General features: G+C 36.9%; 1 protein-coding gene across 3 annotated transcripts in view; it reads left to right on the top strand.

The window, feature by feature from the left end:
• Positions 1–14,972, top strand: part of LOC121327009 (roquin-1-like) — a 118,367-nt gene extending 103,395 nt beyond the window's left edge. For all 3 annotated transcript variants that reach the window (XM_041270749.1, XM_041270751.1, XM_041270748.1), the window contains 6 exons: positions 595–814; positions 1,440–1,533; positions 1,892–1,985; positions 3,560–3,721; positions 3,991–4,088; positions 7,342–14,972. In XM_041270749.1, coding sequence (XP_041126683.1) covers positions 595–814; positions 1,440–1,533; positions 1,892–1,985; positions 3,560–3,721; positions 3,991–4,088; positions 7,342–7,486 — 813 coding nt within the window. In that variant the 3' untranslated portion in view covers positions 7,487–14,972. The remainder of the gene's footprint in view (positions 1–594; positions 815–1,439; positions 1,534–1,891; positions 1,986–3,559; positions 3,722–3,990; positions 4,089–7,341) is intronic.
• Positions 14,973–14,976: the final 4 nt, after the last annotated feature.

Below are 14,976 nucleotides of genomic sequence, written 5' to 3'. Positions count from 1 at the left end.
TTGTTACTATGTGATTCATAAGGGGTAGTATTGAATGTGTCACACACTACAGAGCTCTAAATGAAAACACTTTTTTTTTTACAGATATGTTCTAAACTTGATTCATTGAAATATTTTTGCTGTGTTCCATTTTCTTAACAAAATGATTTGACCTATATAATCTTAGATGACGAAGCAGTCTACCCAGAATACTGCCTTTTGTATATTCCAAAGTATTATCACCTTTTAAACATGAAACATATTAAGTGCAGCTTTGATTACCTAAATAGTATACGAACAGTGTTTGATTAACAGTGTTGGGAAGAAATTGTTACACAATAGCAGGGATAGAAATAGTTATTTGGCTACAGGCTGCAGCTCTCAGTTGCTATTAAATACAGGCTTTTTTTTTTTTTTTTTTGTTTGTTTTTTTAAATCGGTCTTTGTTTCAGCCTTGACTGGTAGTTAAGACCAGTCTTCCTTGGTTTGATTTAATACATGACCACCTTAAGAAAAGTTCTGTGGCATTGTGTGGGAACGAGGGACTACAGGCTGTTTTTATCGTCCCACACCTTTCACGTAATTACTATTTTGTCCCTTTTCTTTCTTTTGAAGAATGTAGACAGCAAAGGTTTGAGGAATCAGCCAATCGACATGCAGAGAAGGTCAGCTGAGGCCAAAGACGACGACCCCATAATTCCGTTTGGGACCCTGCCCACAGTGTCCCGTTTCGGGGTGATCTCCCGCACCTCCAAAACTGGGTACCAGACCACCTGCCCAATGCAGGCCATGGCTTCATCCCAGGGAGCTGCACCCAAACATAGCAGCGCTTCAGGTACTTCCATGGGGCTGAGCCATTACTGCAGCGCAGACATAAAATGTATCTTTCTGTTCAACTTTTCATTTTTGAAATCTCCTGCAAAGGTGATGTAGTGGATGCGGTCATATGTCAGTGTCTCACACTTTATATTTTCCATACATCTGGTGAATGAACCGCTTATCCCGTTGTCAAAAACTTGGTATTAACATTATTCAGCACAAGGTGTTAAGAATATCAGATTCTGGGCATACAGGGGATGTCACTATGTCCGGTCAGTCATCAGTCTCTTGCACTACGATTTTTCCATAAATCTTGAACTGCTTATCAAATTGTGACTAAACATTTCATTGCGGATTCTTCTTTTATACGTGTCTGTAATACTGTTTATATATTACGGTTATCAACTTTCTTTTGTTACATGAACAAGTATAAACATGTTTGCCACTGAATACATTTCAAGCAGTGTTTGTTTTAATGTTTCCCTGCACTAATTTTTTTTGTTGTTTTGCACGGTGAACTAAAGTTTAATGGCTACAACCACACTAATTTCAATTGTAACCTTAACTAGATTCAAACTCCAGTGAAGAAGATCGCCTATATGAGTTGTTCTCTGTAAAGTGGTTGCTTTTTTATTCTTCAGCTGATTTCAGCCCTTATACTACTCATGGAAGCTGGGGAGCGCCCCCTTACCATCACCACCAAAACATGACAACTCAGGGACGCTTCAGTGACAGGTAAGACCATCTCTGACAACCACACTAAATCGATTTCACTTTTAATTGTAGTTTTACCTGAAATTATGACTCTGCAAAACTATTTCGGGAGACAATTTGATGAAATGGTGCATGGGCATTTTTTTTATACAGTGCATAGAAAAAAAGGATGTATTAAAAATACAGCACTTGTACAATTTCCTGTTAATCTGGACTAACCGTAAACTCAAATTGTTAATTATTGTGTCATGAAATGTCATATGTCTGTATTGACACATGTATTGTCATGGGGTTTGCATGGTACTTTGGTCAGCTGAACCAGGAAGTTCTCAGTAGTGATTAATTTGCACACCCTAATTATCTTTTCCATTTCATGGAGGATGCCAATACCCCCAGACAGGGAGCAGCTGAAAATGGAGCTCCAACAACTTAACCAGCAGATCAACCAACAGACACAGATCCGTGGAATGGAGGTACTCTAAACTGCATAACACTTCAAACCTCTCTATTGAAAGCATTGCTTATTGCTTTGAAAACTCTGCAGTTACAGTACATGGGCAGTGTATAGCTGGTTTTAAAAGAGTTTATAACCAAGCCTTTGAAACAATCCTTTATATTTTCAGAGATCATTTAGGTCCCATATTTTATTTTCACTCATTTAGAAGCCAATCTGTCCAACCACTGCACTGTAAATTATTATTTTCATCTAAGTCCTGTGTGCAGCAGGTATCCTAATGTTTTCCACAGGAAATGTGGTCGCTTAAAAAACAAAACAAAATGGACTCAGCTAAATAAGTGAATTTTAATTGGTTTAAAACCTTGGACTTTTATAATAGACTTTTACAGCTCATTGCATGTAATATTGGCCTATTTGATTTAAAAAAAAAAAAAAAAAAAAAAAAAAAAAGGTTTGTTAAATAAAACAAGAGCAGTTGATTGGTCTTGGGTATGTATGCCTCTATCCAGGGTGATTCTTAATTTGCACAGTAGAGGCTGTTACAACTGAGGAACTGTAGGCATCCAGCCTCTTTCTAACTAAACAACCTAGTGGCCAAAAGGTAAGTCAGTGTGTCTGTCGGACATTTTTCCTTTGCATCATCCTTCATGTAATTTCCAGTTTTTACAATGCTCTGATAAATTGTGAATCTCCCTATAATTTTTGTCTGACTTGGTTTTAATGACACTGACACATACTTTTTTGTTTGACTGAGCCATGTTTAAAGTTGTAGTTTGGTCAATTTGCCCTGAAACTTTTAATAGGATACAATAGAACATTTGCTAAAAACACACATAATTTTAAAAATGGGTATTATAGGTTCTACATTTCACATGTAGTAGAAAGCCTTTCCAATGTCAAACTAGAACTGTAGAGCACTATTAACATTTGACCTTGCTTGATCCAACTGGGGTTGGTGTTTTATTGACGTGTGCTTTTATTTTGAAGCCTGCTGTCTGTATTTGACAACATAAAAAAACAAATCATACAGTATTATACAATGGCAAGGATCCTCCTCCTATCCATTTGAATGGGATATGTGATGTATAGCCAGGCCGATGCCCAGAATTCTTTTTGAACATATTTTTACTAGTTGTTTTTAATTTCAAATGACCGCCTAGCCGTAATCGCAATATGACACTCCAGGGTGCGTCGTTATGGACACGCAGCTTTGCCTCACTACCCTGAGGCAATATCCTACAATAACACACAGCCTGTTGTGCTGTATGCATTAACAATTTAGAAATTTTAGGAACAGATTTGGAAGAATGTAATGTTATACACATTTAACCTAATGTTTTCAGAGTAAAAATGTACTGGTTGTAACTTGTACATATGATACAATAATCAGTAGATTATTACTCATATTAGTTCAAGCTTCACAAATTGGAACTATAAATTAAGGTGTATAACATCAACTGTGAATGCATAAAAAAGAGCTGATATCTAAAGATGAGCCCTTTGTTTTAAGATCCTGATCTTGCCTGTCTGTGACACTGTTTTTGCAGTGAGGTGTGATGAGTTGTGTCTGTGCTTGGCCCCCTTCTTTAGGCTGCTAGTAACACATTGTTGCAGCAAAGGGAGGCGAGTGCACTAACCACCCAGCCTCCTCCCCAGAAGTGGGCAGCAGAGACGATTTCCAGCGAACAGCTGAGCATGGAACTGCACCAGGTGGAGCGTGAGATTGGCAAGAGAACTAGGGAAATAGCCATGGTGAGTGCATCAGGTACATTAGACATTAAACCACAAAACGAAGAAGAAACACCTGAATGAAGTGGCATACTGCTGAAAGGGGTCTGCAAAGTGTTCTATAGGATATACCACAGCAGTTATTCTGTATTTACTGCAGAATACCAAAACTGTTTCACTGTTTTAATCTCTGGCCATCTAGCCCAATTTTAATGTTGACACTCAGTTTGCTCCTTTTTTGTTGCACAATTTCTAGATTTATTTAAGATCTGAAACATTTCATTTCTTTCCAGGAGAGTCAAGCACCTCATGATCACTATAAAATGAAACCAGCAGAAAATGGACAACCTGAACACAAGGTCCACATGGAGGACCTCTCCCTTGCACTCAAGTATGTGAGAACAGCTGAGCAGCATAAACAAAGCCTTGTCCTAATACTGGGTTAGACCGTATGAAATTTGTTTCGATAATTTGAGCTTCTGTATTCTACATGTCCAGTTCACCAAATCTGGTCCTCCTACAGTACCTTGGTGTTGTATATGGAACTCTGGTAAGACTATCATCCACATAGTTAAAGCAAATTAAACTTTTATTTGTATAGTCTGGTCTGTGCTGCACTTGAAGTAGTAAGGATGAACTTGGTTAAGAACATAAGAACATAAGAAAGTTTACAAACGAGAGGAGGCCATTCGGCCCATCTTGCTCGTTTGGTTGTTAGTAGCTTATTGATCCCAAAATCTCATCAAGCAGCTTCTTGAAGGATCCCAGGGTGTCAGCTTCAACAACATTACTGGGGAGTTGATTCCAGACCCTCACAATTCTCTGTGTAAAAAAGTGTCTCCTATTTTCTGTTCTGAATGCCCCTTTTTCTAAACTCCATTTGTGACCCCTGGTCCTTGTTTCTTTTTTCAGGCTGAAAAAGTCCCTTGGGTCGACACTGTCAATACCTTTTAGAATTTTGAATGCTTGAATTAGGTCGCCACGTAGTCTTCTTTGTTCAAGACTGAACAGATTCAATTCTTTTAGCCTGTCTGCATATGACATGCCTTTTAAGCCCGGAATAATTCTGGTCGCTCTTCTTTGCACTCTTTCTAGAGCAGCAATATCTTTTTTATAGCGAGGTGACCAGAACTGCACACAATATTCAAGATGAGGTCTTACAAGTGCATTGTACAGTTTTAACATTACTTCCCTTGATTTAAATTCAACACTTTTCACAATGTATCCGAGCATCTTGTTAGCCTTTTTTATAGCTTCCCCACATTGCCTAGATGAAGACATTTCTGAGTCAACAAAAACTCCTAGGTCTTTTTCATAGATTCCTTCTCCAATTTCAATATCTCCCATATGATATTTATAATGTACATTTTTATTTCCTGCGTGCAGTACCTTACACTTTTCTCTATTAAATGTCATTTGCCATGTGTCTGCCCAGTTCTGAATCTTGTCTAGATCATTTTGAATGACCTTTGCTGCTGCAACAGTGTTTGCCACTCCTCCTACTTTTGTGTCGTCTGCAAATTTAACAAGTTTGCTTACTATACCAGAATCTAAATCATTAATGTAGATTAGGAATAGCAGAGGACCTAATACTGATCCCTGTGGTACACCGCTGGTTACCACACTCCATTCTGAGGTTTTTCCTCTAATCAGTACTTTCTGTTTTCTACATGTTAACCACTCCCTAATCCATGTACATGTGTTTCCTTGAATCCCAACTGCGTTCAGTTTGAGAATTAATCTTTTGTGCGGGACTTTGTCAAAAGCTTTCTGGAAATCTAAATAAACCATGTCATATGCTTTGCAATTATCCATTGTCGATGTTGCATCCTCAAAAAAATCAAGCAAGTTAGTTAGGTTGACTCCTGTTAAGAGAATTCATCAAAGTTATTAAAATTATGGATGCCACGGTTATGATTTTTCCTAACCAAAACCGACATTTGCATAAAATTCTAAATAGTAATACTGATATTGTTTTTTGTACAGTGAAAAGGCAGTTTCAGCACTATGCCGGCAGGCTTTTTCAGGAGCTCATTGCATACATTGTTGCATGTAGACGGTTCATATTCATATCCCCTACTAATTTTAAATCAAAAGTTATGACAAGACCTACCTGATTGATTGTGGCAGTCTTCAGTTCAGTTTGTTGATGAAAGGTGTTGGTGCTTCTAGCACTGCAGGCAGATGCACACACTCAGCCTGTGTATCCTAACCTAAAACTTTTTGTTAAAATGCATCCTGATGCCTGGGACAGATAAGCGCAGCACTGCTGGGCATTTCCACAGTGTGATACTGCTAGTCCCAGGACAGACAGGAGTGGTGTGCACTATGGGGCTGTCTTTTCTTACAATATAGAAAAATTGAATGGTACAGTAGTTGTGAGTACCACACCGTAGGCTGTGTACTCGAATATAATTTACATATATATGGCCAAAAGTTTTGCATCAACTCGTAGAATATTAGCATGCAGACATGATTTTTTTTTTTTTTTTTTTTTTTTTAAAAACCTATATGAACATAATTTCAGTATTTTATTTATAAGATCATGCAATCTAAGAAATTACAAAATGGTATCTCAAGTTACTGGAAAATGCAGTACTAGTACAGTATTTCATGTTAGATTTTGAAATATCACATTTTTCAATTTTTGGAAAACTACAAAGCGACATGTAATTCCAATATGTCAGCGTAACATTATTAATTCTGTAGGGCATGATGTAAAACTTTTGGCCATAGGTGTAATGCCCCCCATAAAATCTACTAAATAAAAACACTGCTTTTTTTTCAAAGTTGTTTTTCTGTCATCTATATGCAGGTATATGAAATGAGTGATTAGCTTAGCAAAGAAACATACCTGACAGCCTACTACTAAAGTGTTAGAAAATACATCCTTTTACAGCCAATTATTTAGTAAAAATAGTACTGAACTACAGAAATAATAAAAAGGCAAAACATGATAACAGTATCAAACTGGACCTCAAAAACAACTGAAAGAGTTAATAAAAATCTGGATCGATTATAAGTGGCTTGCATCCCTAATTAAACTTGTAATAGGAATCAACAAATGTAACCCTAGTCACAATCTCAAGCCGAGGACACATTAGGAAATTAAGGAAAGGCTGGTTTGGGTCAGAGGATAGGATAGTGAGGAGTGTATTGAATAACTTACCAAGCCATGCTGCTGTCTTCTGTTTAATATCTGACTAGATGATGTTCCCAGATCAATCGGCTACTAGGATACACTGACGCGACCAAAAATTATTAATTTAGTTATTTTTGCTAAAATAAGCTGGGGACAACTCCTGAATAATCCAGTTTAAGAATGGCTGAATATACTGTAAAGCCATACATATTTGCAAACCTTTTATTGTGTGTTTTTGCATGTGAAAAAAAACACAGACATTTTTGACATGAATATCAAATTCCACTACAATACATACTTTGCATATTGCAACAGGTCGTCAACATTTGTGGAGCAAAATAGGTTTTATGGGTGTGATTCGCCAAATATTTTGGTTGCAGATATTTATGGCTTACAGTATTCAAGACCTGCCTTTTGTGTGTTTTGTGTTTTTCGTCAGCTGTCGTATCGTCATCACACACATTCTTTGCCTGAATTGTTTTGGTTTCTTCTCAATTTTCAGCGAAGGCGCGAACGGATCCAGCTTGGTCCAAGAAAGTAGTATGAATTCTCTGTCCGGCAAGACCTCCTCCTTGAGCCTGGCTGCAGACTCCGCTAGCAGTTCTGAGGTGCAGGTGAATGGTGTCGGCCACTCCTGCTCCTCATGAGAGATCAGGCTGCTCACTAACAAGGCACAGCAACACCACACAGTGAAGAAGTGATAACACAGTTCCTCCAAATGGAGTCATATTTTCACCACCACCCCTCTGGGAAAGATGGAAGATATTGAGCAGCATGTCTCGAATCCTGTACAAATTTGTCGAAGGAGAACACTTCACCCTGTTAATTGCTGTAGAACTGAAGTAGAAAATGTCAGCATAAGAAATTGAAGCTCTTCCATGCCCTCTGCTTTGTTGCGGCTATTTTGGCACATTTAAGCTACATTATATACAAAACACATATTTCAGTCTCACATTGTGGGTGGGGTGTTCTCGGCAATACAGTAGATATACACACATCTTCATTTTATTTAGAAATAAGCAGTATCTGCAGTGAATTTAAGATTTTTTTTTTTTTTTTTTTTTTTTTGTTCTGTGAATGAACTTTTAATTTTATTATAACTGACCGCCTTGGGTCTCAGGGCAGATAGATATTAAACTGTTTTGTTTTTGTTCAATGCATTTAAAATTGAAAATAGCTTAAGCAGTTCTGTTGGTTACTTTATTATATGCCTAGATACTTGTACCCCCACTAGAGTTTTGCAAAACTCTATAGAAACTGTCTGCAAACCATTCTCTTGATAACTTAAAATTGCATTAATAGACTCTTAAATTTAGTGTGTTTTAAAAATGAAATAACGCTGGTCACCCAGGACGGTACTACGCTTACAACTGAATCGTTTTAAACTTTTGGTTAATTTATTCCCTTGTTTTTTGATTTTTATCAAAACAAACCTGGATATGCTTCTATGTTGAAGCCACTAAACAGCTGGTAAATTATAAATAGCCACACTTAATAAGAAACAAAATGTATTAAAACTAATATGGTCAGTGATCATTATTACTACAGTGGTTGAGATCTTGATGTAAACTAATGAACAAAGTTACGTAGACAAGTGTCAGTGTTATAAGTTGAAATGTTTGTCTACTTTCTTAGGAATTATTTTGCTGCAACTGGACTTGAAGAATTGTTGCTTTGAGAATGAGGCCTTTTATTTTTTTTAAAAGGCTGGACATGATCCACACAAAAAATAAAATACTCAGAAAAGCACCAGTAAAAAATCCTGTTGTTTTGATCGGTTATTGTAAAACCGCACTTGTTCAGGTAAAACTTTAGAAGGGAAACCCCTGGGTGTGTAATAGGTAACCACTATACTTGGCTTGGTTTTGAATCGAGTCTGGTAGAAACCAGTCTCCCAGTTTAAATCCGCCACCTTTGTCAACTATGCTGTACACAGGGCACAACATAGTGTTTTCCAAGACCTACTAAATAACAAACGATACTGCTTTTAATATCCCACATACAAGGTCTTGCATCTTGCAGTACTGTATATAATGAATCTCCAAGGCTGTTAAGTCTGCCTTGAGCATTACCAATGTTATAGCTAATTTTATTTTATGATAACATTTAATTTAAGGACTATTGCAACTGACTAACCACCAGAAGAACTACATGTGAATAGTCCACATGAGTAGCAGGTAATGGAAAACAACTAGGACTTGCAGGATATCCAGATGTCTTATGCCCTGTGTACACAAGTCAACTGTAGTAAAGCTGGCAGTACCCCCACGCAAAGCCCCTAGTTAAGAAGGACATGACTAGCCACAGCAAAATACTGTTTCACATTGAATTAGATCTGATGAGCGTGGTCGGTCTGCAAATTTGCAACGCTATTGGCTTGGAATTCAAGCTTTTTTTTTTTTTTTTAAAAAGCAAAATAAAAACTTTAGAAGTTATATATATTCTTGAAAAAAAAGCAGCTGTTGGTAGTGTGCTGATCTTGCGAGGCGAACAACAAGAAACCTATTATCATCCAATTCACAAATAGTTTACATATTTATATACGTGGGTTGCTTGTGTGAGTATTTGTATTAACAGCAAAGTGTGCCACACCAATGTTGTTTAAAATCAGAAGGTTTTGCCCTCTATGGCTTGATGAAACTATGATTTAAGAATCCTACATTAATAAAGCTTTACCTGGATCTTTGCCAGTGCAGCAAAAATCTGCTGATTTTTTTTTTTTTTCTTAAACAGCAACGTGGTTACTTCTGTTAAACTGTTTACAAGTGAACAACCTTTGGGACTGTTTAAAATTACACAGCTTTGCAAATACTCTTTGCAAATACACTGAGTGTTCCATTAATCCAGCTCCTCCCATTACCAAATCAAACTTAAGCGAACAGGATCAGATTAGCAAGTATATTTTTGCACATATTGAGATTTACAATTCAACCAACCAGTCCAGGATCTTTACTGTAATCATTTTATGTTTGCTTAAATATGAGTGTGTGCAGTACTCCCAAAATTCATTTTTATTCAGAATAATTTTTGGAGCGAATAAACATTTTAATGCTCTGTTTCAGTTGAGCTCAGTTGTAATGAGTAAGGCTGGAGCTGGCATTTATATTGATCTCTGATAACCACGTAGCAAACAGCGACCTTGACCACTTTATCAAAAACCAAAAGCGTGTATCACTTGCTTTTCAGTGCCAGCCTGGGAAGATTGATTCTGCAGTTGCTGAAATGGGAAGTATTTAGAAATCCTGAAAAAAAGAAGAAATAACAAAAGTATGTTTTTTTAAATAGGATATGTAGTAGTACAGAACAAAAGCTTTGTAGACCAAAGCAGGTTGCACCATTGTTCTTTCAGTGTATATTTGGTTCTTTTGATTTTAAACAGCCACCAACAGCTGCTCCTGCACTGAATTCTAAATTGTAATGTTTTTTTTTTTTTCTTTGATAACTTCTATGAAGTTGAATGTTTTTTTTTTTTTGTTTGTTTGTTTTTTTTTAACAGACTAGGTTATCGCTAATCCTTGGGGGACTTATGGGATTTAACCCTGCCAGCTAGCAATTGAGTAAGCAAGGAGGAGCTGTAAACAGAACTACATTTCTATACACAAGTAGTTCTTCTCGAGGTTTCTAAAGGTTGCTAAAGATTTTGGCTTTGTGTCTAATAGGCAAAAAGGTTGAGTGATGCCCCTGCTACCCCTACTACCTCTGCGTACATTCAGAGCTCTTACATTCACAAACCTGCAACAACCCTGTGATTGAAAAAACAAAAACACAATGATACCACTATTTCAGTTCATAGACGGGTATTTTATTTTTTATGCTTATTAGTAACCAGCTAAGAAATCTACAAGGCAGAGAATACAAGGCACTTCAGCATGTGATACAGTGTCCAATTTGGATAGACTTGCTAATCTTAGAAAGTTTCAAATATCTAGACCACTATTTCACAGCAACTTGATTTAATCCATATTTGTATAAGTGAGATCTGACGTATTGCTTCAGTGTCTTCCATTGCCATTTGCTCTATCTGTTTCAGACAGATTGTGATGGTGTTGCCATTTGTTCCAGAAGCTACGCATTTGACCAAGGACCCATTCCACAGTGCACATCATAGCCAGATGCTATTGACAGAAGCTCCCTAGTTATGTTTCTATGGAAACATTTGCAGTGAGCACTTTGCTGCATCTGCTAACATGCACATTTTCTGGAGTCATGGCTATTGGTTACATTAAATATACAAAGACACTGAGGCACAGCAACACCACACAGTGAAGAAGTGAAGATCAGGTTAATGTACTTTTTTGATTAAATTGTCCTTCCACTGTACGATATTTCAAACACAGACTACCACTTTGTTAGCAGTACTGTAAAAATAACAAGCCCCCTTCTGCTACACATTTGAAGCTAGGTTTTTCCTTAGGGATGGACCTTGGCATACAAACTATAAGGCACAGCTTCCTAGTCTTTAGCAACTGTAAGGAACTGGCATTCAGATCTGCTGTAGAACTATAAGTCTACTAGTCGTGACATTTAAGACTTGTAAAGATGTATTAACAAGTTCTGTGTTCTTGTAACTTCTTTTTTGTCTACATTCAAACCTCACAAAATATATCTGTAGGGGAGACTAGTATCACAGTTAGAACATTCATTTGCAACTCAGTTGTGGGTTATGCTCGATGGTCCATATCATTTGCATATCCTAAAATGATCTGTCATAGATGGTGACAGAGTAGTTCCATACCCCTTGGTCTACTGCATTAAGATGTCACATGGCCACTGGTGTCAAATGTGCTGTTAGTATATGCTTATGAGAAGTGAAGATTAGTTTGTGTGCATTACATTTATGTTCATTGGTGCACCGTTTCACGTTGGGGGGACGACTACATTTTGACTAGGTGGGCAACTTTGGTTCCAGTGGCCATTCTACTACAAGTCAAATTAAAAATGAAGACAGTTTAATTACAACATAGTTTGAACAAAGACCTTCACTAGAAGCTTGTTGCCCATCCTTTTGAGTTCAGCTAAGGTCAAACAGAAGTAGCTGGCCCAGTAGGCTAGACCAGCAGCATAAGTCCAGTGGAATCTCATCAAAAAAATTATCATTGAAGATAGGCGATCAAAGCTCATCCAGGCTTAAGCTTGCGCCCATTTCTGCTTTCAGCTTTGGTTGCAAGCTAGTAACAACCTTTTTAAGAGTGTAAACACTCAAGTTTAGAAATATTGTACATTTTGGTACACTTTCCAGTTCTGCTTCACTCCGATGTGTCTGTCATATTCTAGACCCATATATATATTGGTCTCTCGAGACAGTGTGCGATCTTAAGCACCGTTTTTGGTGGAACTTCTGTCAAGTATAATCTCTGTGTAATATTATTATTGTTATTATTGCTTGGGACAGAGCTATTGACACTTAAGCAATCGTAAAGATTGGATGCTAGAGAGCCCTGCAAAGACACCACATTCAAGCCTTTCAGATGAAGCAAGGCTATGCAGTGAATCCAGCCTCTTTGTTGACAGTGCATAGTAGGAATGATCTCATCCCTATTCTGAGTTTAAACACAAAATCCCTGATTTAGTCTTGGTTAGAATCTGGGTCCAGCTCATGAACAGTGGTTGAGTCAGACTTTTGGCAAATTAATCTTAATGTTAAGTTAAAATTTAGTGGGCAAATAGGAATGTCAGACCAGAGCCCATCCAGAATAATATAACCTGGTCCAGTTGGCTTGAGATATTGGGTGATCTTTCCTGGTAAATGTGCTTTAGTCAGGTTTTTGACTGTATTTACGGTTTGAGTACATAACACCTGTAAATAAATATGATGTGCAACTGTTAATATACTCGCTTTGAGTAAGCATTTATATTAAATGATCTCTACAAATCAGTAATGCTATGATCTGTAACTGGTTGCCAATGCAAAGCTGAACGTCTCTTATCCTTTCATAAGTAAAGGAGTTCAGTGCCAGACTTGTAACGTTTGTTTACTTAGCCATTTTGTGTCTGTACAAAAGAAAAGCTCTAGTTAATGTAAGGGTGTACTGTATTGAATGTTCTTTGTATTCAGGTATTGACACAAACTCACCATGGTTTATTAAGCCAATTTAAACCACACCATGGTTGATGAGGTCATGGATTTTTTTGCCTTCCTTGTAGTGCGGTCAGGGGGACTGAAGGTAGAGCGTGCTAAATCTGTTAACTGGATGGAGCATCGCTGTTGTTTAATTTATAATACAGAAGCATGGGTAAACACAACAGATGTAAGAAAAAAGTAATGAAATGTATAAATTGTAGCTAAAAATAAGAGCATGTATCCTGTAATTTTGCATTTTTTTATTGAGAAATACTCACAATCGTGGCATTGTATAAAACTTGTCTGTAAAGTAATTGTAGCTAACAAAATGATCCCATCAATCTTGCCTATTGAGCCCTTGCATTAGATACACAGGTCATATGTGCAGTTTTTAAAGAAGCATAGGTTACAGCAAACATGTTCATTTTAAAACATGGCTTGTGGTACTCCAAGTTTAATGAAAGTTTGCCTGCCATGAAGTGTGTTACTGCTTGGTCAGTGCACCCCAGTAGTACAAAGGATAACCCAGGATTTATTTAACCTAGAGTAGGACCAGATGTAAAAATACAATAAAACCAAATAAAATACATGTTCAGTATAATGTGTTTTATTCAAAACTACATTTGAGATCCAAATAATGAAAAGATGTACATGGCAGAGAAAATTTATTATTTTGTCAACTGCAAGTACTTTAATTGGCTTCTTTGAATTTCCCTGGGAGTGCAGGAAGAGGTATGATGGCCTGGGTGACTACTGTACTCTTGATTTAATTGGTCGTCCTTGCATCCTTTTATTTCAAATTTTAGGATAAAGTAGGGCTTTTATCAATTGTAACGAGTAGTATGCCATCCCGTGTCACTACCCTTTTTAAAGGGAATATTTTAGTCATTAAAATACTAAGTTATTTAAGGATTATGGAATGTAATTTGCTGTTAGCTACTAAAGTTGTTTATGATAGGTTGGTCTGCCATTTCCTAGCTAACTAACCTGCAGCAGTACAAATGAGTGTTTATTGATTGCTGTCTGTTCGATTTCAATTGTATGTCTGTGTTATTGATGATAAAAGCATTTGTCTTTACCTTGGGTCCCTGACTTCTGTGGTTTCATAAGGAGTGGCTTTAAAAAAGAGATGCGCATACATAGATATCATCTTGGAAGACACTGGTCAGTGACAGATACAAACAGGTTCCAAAATATATATCAGCATCCCTGAAATGTAATATTACTTGTGCCAGGCAAGAACTTAATAGTTGTACTGATATTTTCCACCACAACTTCAACTGAATGGATCTCACTAAATCACAGCCCATTAGCAATGGTGATGGCTCTTAAATGAGCCTCTAAAGGCTTTTAAAGTCCAGGAAGGGAGCTCCATTGTCCCAGTAAATATTATGCTAAAATCTTTAGGCTTTTTAGCCTTGTTTTTTTAGTAGCTTGGTTAACCAAAAGCAAAAAAATATATATTCTGAAATATCTGGTAAACTAAAAATGTCACCATTGGTTTGTTTAGGGGAAATAATTCCATTTGGTAAATATATTAAGAGCAGGCCCAGACCTGAGCATTTTCTTCCCAAGATGGCTTCTTTTGCTACTCTTTGTGTTCTCTAGGAACTATTCTGCCTACATGCAAACTGCATTCATTGTAACAAGATTTGGCTGTTTTTGCTGCATTATTTAAATTGTGTTCCTAACATTGGGCATGTAATTCCTTTTGATGATTACTCCCAAATGATATTGTAATAGACTGCTTAAATTAAGGTACAAGTTTAAAAATTCAAATTTTGTTTTTATATTATACTCCATTTAAGGAATGTTTAGAACTATCTTTCTCCAAATATGGATGTAGCTGTTATACTTTTTTCTTTGTAAAAGAATTCACTGTGTGAAAATTGGTTTGCATTTTTGTATAATACAATAATCAGCTTTTTTTTTGGGGGGGGGGGGGGGGGGGGGGGGTTAACTAACTGGAAGTTTAAGAGAAAAAAAAAACCTTGTGAAAATAAAATTTGTAACTGGTGTATCAGTGATTCTTTACTGGCAGGGACTGTGATTAAACAACATTGTAAATCAAAGCTT

The sequence above is a fragment of the Polyodon spathula genome, chromosome 14, assembly GCF_017654505.1.
Source record: "Polyodon spathula isolate WHYD16114869_AA chromosome 14, ASM1765450v1, whole genome shotgun sequence".
NCBI lineage: Eukaryota > Metazoa > Chordata > Actinopteri > Acipenseriformes > Polyodontidae > Polyodon > Polyodon spathula.
The sequence above is the reverse complement of the archived record's forward strand: the minus strand, read 5'-3'. Positions and strand labels throughout refer to the sequence as shown.